This window comes from Diadema antillarum, unplaced genomic scaffold (genome assembly GCF_040938485.1).
Source record: "Diadema antillarum isolate AM-2024a unplaced genomic scaffold, OU_Dant_1.0 seq00000368_RagTag, whole genome shotgun sequence".
In the NCBI taxonomy this organism is placed as follows: domain Eukaryota; kingdom Metazoa; phylum Echinodermata; class Echinoidea; order Diadematoida; family Diadematidae; genus Diadema; species Diadema antillarum.
The window spans coordinates 2,885,416-2,889,681 of record NW_027271369.1 but is presented as its reverse complement, the minus strand read 5'-3'; the positions used below and the strand labels follow the sequence as shown (position 1 = coordinate 2,889,681).

Here is a 4,266-nt window from a genome sequence, read left to right as displayed (position 1 = left end):
ATGGGAACAACAGGGAACAACTACCAGGTGGCAGATGATAGATTTAGTCCAGGCAAGCCTTTCACCAACCACAAACAGACTCAACAATTATTGACGCACGAAAATGTTCTGCGATTATCCGCCAACCGCGTTACATCTCGGGATAGTACTATGACCGGAAGTGAGGTAACATCGTCAGGAAGGAATATCTCGCCAACACTCGAGCCTGACGGCTCCAGCGTCATCCCGGCCCATATGATTGATCTCTACCGACGCTTTTCGGGAAATCGACTTCAGGCACCGTACGCAAATGTCATCAGGAGTTTCTTTGATCAAGGTCAGGACCGTCAGTAGACTCTCAAACTTTACAAGCCTGCTGACACTTCTCTATGGTGATGACCTCAATCGTTTCCCCTCTGAAAAATTGTACTGGTGATTGCGTAACATTTTAATGCAAATTTCCTCCCATTACTAGAGATTCATCTCAGTTTTGAATTAATGTTTACAATGCTCAGCCAAACCGTCCATTATTCGCAAACGAAATTTGCACAAATTTGTCTGTTCTTTCATCATTACTATTGCCTTAATCTAAAACAACGTTTTGCTTTATATCTGTTTATCTACCCGGGTTATCTACCCGCCTCAAGAGGTACAAAAAGAAAACCGCATGGCACTTAATACAATTCTCAAGGAAGATTAACTAACAAAGCAAGAAAATCAAGACAGAAGAAAATCTAGCATTGCTTCGATGATAAATAATGTGCTATTATTCTAATTTCCCCCTCCTTCTGACTGCATTCACACGCTGCCAAAGGATCGGCTAGTTTCGATTAGAGATCGGCTTCATTAGTGCATCAAATTTGTATTCACATCACACACAGTGATAATAATACATGGGTCCATTGTGCGTAAATGCAAGAAAGCCGGGCAGTTTAGATTGAAAGATAATACTCCCAACAACTTCGGATGCAGCATTCATGCATTGAATTCCAATTTTACACCTGTCTCTGCTTCGCAGATTTAATATTCCTTGTCAGTGAAGGGATCCTATGTCTTTTTTTTTTCTTTTGCTGTGTTGACTCGAAATATTGCAATAGGTGCTGATGGATTCACATAGTTGACCGCTGGTTTTTGTTATTTCGGCATACATTTTCTTGTTAATGGCCTCAACTAGTTGTATGGACATTAGAGTTCAACGTTTGCCCATATTTATTTGTGAACAGGATATACTGCAAACCTTCCATTCGTTGAAGCCATTGCGTAGTCTCGTAGCTCGATTTCATTTCATTTCATTCATTTATTTAAGCACTTCAGTCCGAAGACTGTTCTTCCGCATTTCATTTGAAATATTGAGTCCCTAAAATAGAAAGCGAAGTAGAAGACTGAAGCGGCACTGGAAATATATATGATGCTATTGCTAGTCGTTGGTTTATAGTATTGTGGAACGTATTTACCATTGCATGATTCATGCTCATTCTCCTTTCTCCTTTTTTTTTTCAGGAGAAACACCTACTGAACTTAGGAATCATGTCTCATCCGAAGAAAGAGGTAGGCAACATTCGAAATACGATGTACCAATCGATAACTGCCGCGGATACAATTTCTCATTCGTCGTCAGCATACCCGCGTCTGAGAGGGTGATAAAAGCACAGCTGAGATTCTTTGTCGCGAATCGAGCAAATAATTTGGATTCGACGGCAAAGTTTATTGTTTACACGAAGGACGACGTCGTAACTCACAAACTCTCGAGCCACTTCCTGAATCCATCCGACAGTGAGTGGATAGAAATAGACATCTCTGAATCAATCCAAAAAGCAATGAAAAGAAGAAGAAAAGAAACCAAGTTTGGGCTGGATGTGGATGCTACGTCAAATCGTAGGCATCTGACAATTCATCTTCGTTTGCACATACGCCTCGTTGACGAATTTGACGGCAGATGTTTGGAAGACGGAGGAGTCGAAATTTTACGAGATGCCACTCATAATCCCCTCCTCCTCGTCTACTCCGATGATTCCTCGCCTCAAAGAAGTAAGACGCGAAAGCAAGATGTCGAAATCGATGAACTGATACATCGGGAACGGGAAATGAGCGCCGGAAAGTCTGGAAACGCAAGTCTCCCGCGCATTCGGCGATCCGATGGCAACATGGGAAAACTGTTCGAGCCTCGACGTAGGAGGGCTCTGCGTCGCAATTTCTGCCGTCGTCGTGAAATGCAGGTTAACTTTGACGATATCGGTTGGGGGAGCTGGATCATCTTCCCGAAGGAGTACCGCGCCTACCGCTGCGAGGGGAAATGTCTCTTCCCTCTCACAGACCACTGGACGCCTACCAAGCACGCCATCATTCAGACACTCATGCACCATCGCGACTTGCTCATCGATCGTGCTTGCTGTGTTCCTACCAAACTTGAAGCAATCTCCATCCTGTACTTAGACGACGCGGCCGTTCCCACATACAAATACGCCTACGACGGAATGGTCGTCTCGGAATGCGGATGCCGTTAAGATACTATCCGTCTATTATGCGCACTATCCACACTATCTCAAATAAACCAATATGTTCTACTATTGAAAATGAAATAATTGTCAACGATTTCAACTTTGGATGACTCTATGACGTCATTATTGTGACTTCAATTGTAGATAGTGAGACTAAGCAACATGAATTTCATATTTCAAATGGAAATCGTAGACAGGTAGGCCCTATGTGCAATGCTGAGAACGAAGAGATGACTCGTCTGCCCTTTTCATCATGTCAATTGCATGACGTTGACAAGACGAATTGTCTTTAATATCCCCTCAAGATGCACTTAGGCAAACTTGAAAAATCTTTCATGAATACCCTTCCTTTACCAATATGTTTAACAGAGTTAAAAAGTTTTAGTTTTTTTCCCTCCCAATTATTCAAACAGCTCAAATCAATTAGGCTGCCTTTTATAATTGAAAAAAGCTCATCTTCTCGCTGTCACATTTGATTTAGAACTAACCCAGAATGAAAATAATACGGCCATACATTTTCTTTCTTTTTCGTTCCTAGTGGTAATTTGATGAAGCAAGTGAATGAAAAGTTTATCTAAGAAAGAATAGAGAATATTTTGAAGAGTATTTTAAATGGTTGTATTGATTTCGATTATTTAAGTTAAACAACTTAATGATGGAACATTCAAATGTACGCGATCCTCTGTATTCTGTATTCTAACACTAAATAGTCTAAAATATATGCATTTAAAAAGATAGATACGAGCTGATACTTTCGTGAACAAAAGCTGCGCATGGGGAAAACATTCATGGAAACAAAAATTATTTACATAAATTAGTATAACCAAATGCGGACATGTCTCTTTGCCTGTATAAGTCAGGTCATAAGGGTTTGAATAATCATATTTGTTTATTTTGCTTGTTGAAAACCTTTCATGATGAAGTCATTTCATATTCTCACAGTCATGACGAATAAGCAAAGCTTTTTAATCGTTTTTTTAAATCAAAACCAATTATTATCTAACAAGGCGTCGCCATTATTTTTCCCCAGCAAGAACCACTACAGAGAACAAGAAAGAAACCGACAAGAAACCTATTATAGGTCCTGAAGGTTTATAAAGTCGATGCACCACCACGCGTGGCACTACACGCGACTTCTTTGGTTGCTAGAAGTTCTTAATGAAAGATGCATGATATCGCGCATGACGTCTCCAATCAATACCATACGCCAATGTTTATCTTTGTAATGATAATGGTAGCTATGGCAACTAAACCTCTAATAGCCTCTTCGTTTATCCTTCATAACTGAAACTTGAAGGCACCGGACAAGGAAAGTTGTTGGCCTCATTGAGCCATCATCAGATGATTATCAACGTACGTCAAGTGTGAACCTCATGAGGAATAATTAACTTTTTAAGATTGAGTGACATTTCGGTTTGCCATGAAGTTGAAGAAGTCTAATTCACCATGTGTGATTACATCGACTCGTGAAAGGCGTATTCATGTGTAGATCGTGTCAATTGATATGATGGCAAACATGTTAGAATATCATGACGACTCGCTGTTGAAGGTGGATTCGTTTTCCTCTTTTGCAACAAATATAACATCAACGAAACAGTACCACCACAGTACCATGGAAAGAGATATTTGCCAGGTACAGGTCTGGGTAGTAAGTTTAAATACTTTCAGGTGTTACTCTCACATCATCATCCTCCCAAGACGTTATCCGATCATGACTGGCTGTTGTACATATAATTTGTTTTCTTTGATGATTTCTTATTCCTTTGGGATGATAGGTGATGTCTTATTT

At 40.2% G+C, this 4,266-nt stretch overlaps 1 protein-coding gene across 1 annotated transcript; it reads left to right on the top strand.

The window, feature by feature from the left end:
• On the top strand, nucleotides 1-2,483 carry LOC139731377 (dorsalin-1-like). The gene is made up of 2 exons (XM_071642268.1): nucleotides 1-316; nucleotides 1,480-2,483. The coding sequence occupies exons 1-2, from the start codon at nucleotides 1-3 to the stop codon at nucleotides 2,481-2,483; spliced, it is 1,320 nt and encodes a 439-aa protein (XP_071498369.1).
• The last annotated feature ends 1,783 nt before the right edge of the window (nucleotides 2,484-4,266 follow it).

Coding starts and splice junctions, on each gene's coding strand:
- LOC139731377 (XM_071642268.1), top strand. CDS start 1: ATGGGAACAACAGGGAACAACTACCAGGTGGCAGATGATAGATTTAGT. Junction 317..1,479: donor CAGGAGTTTCTTTGATCAAG/GTCAGGACCGTC, acceptor TTTTTTTTTCAG/GAGAAACACCTACTGAACTT.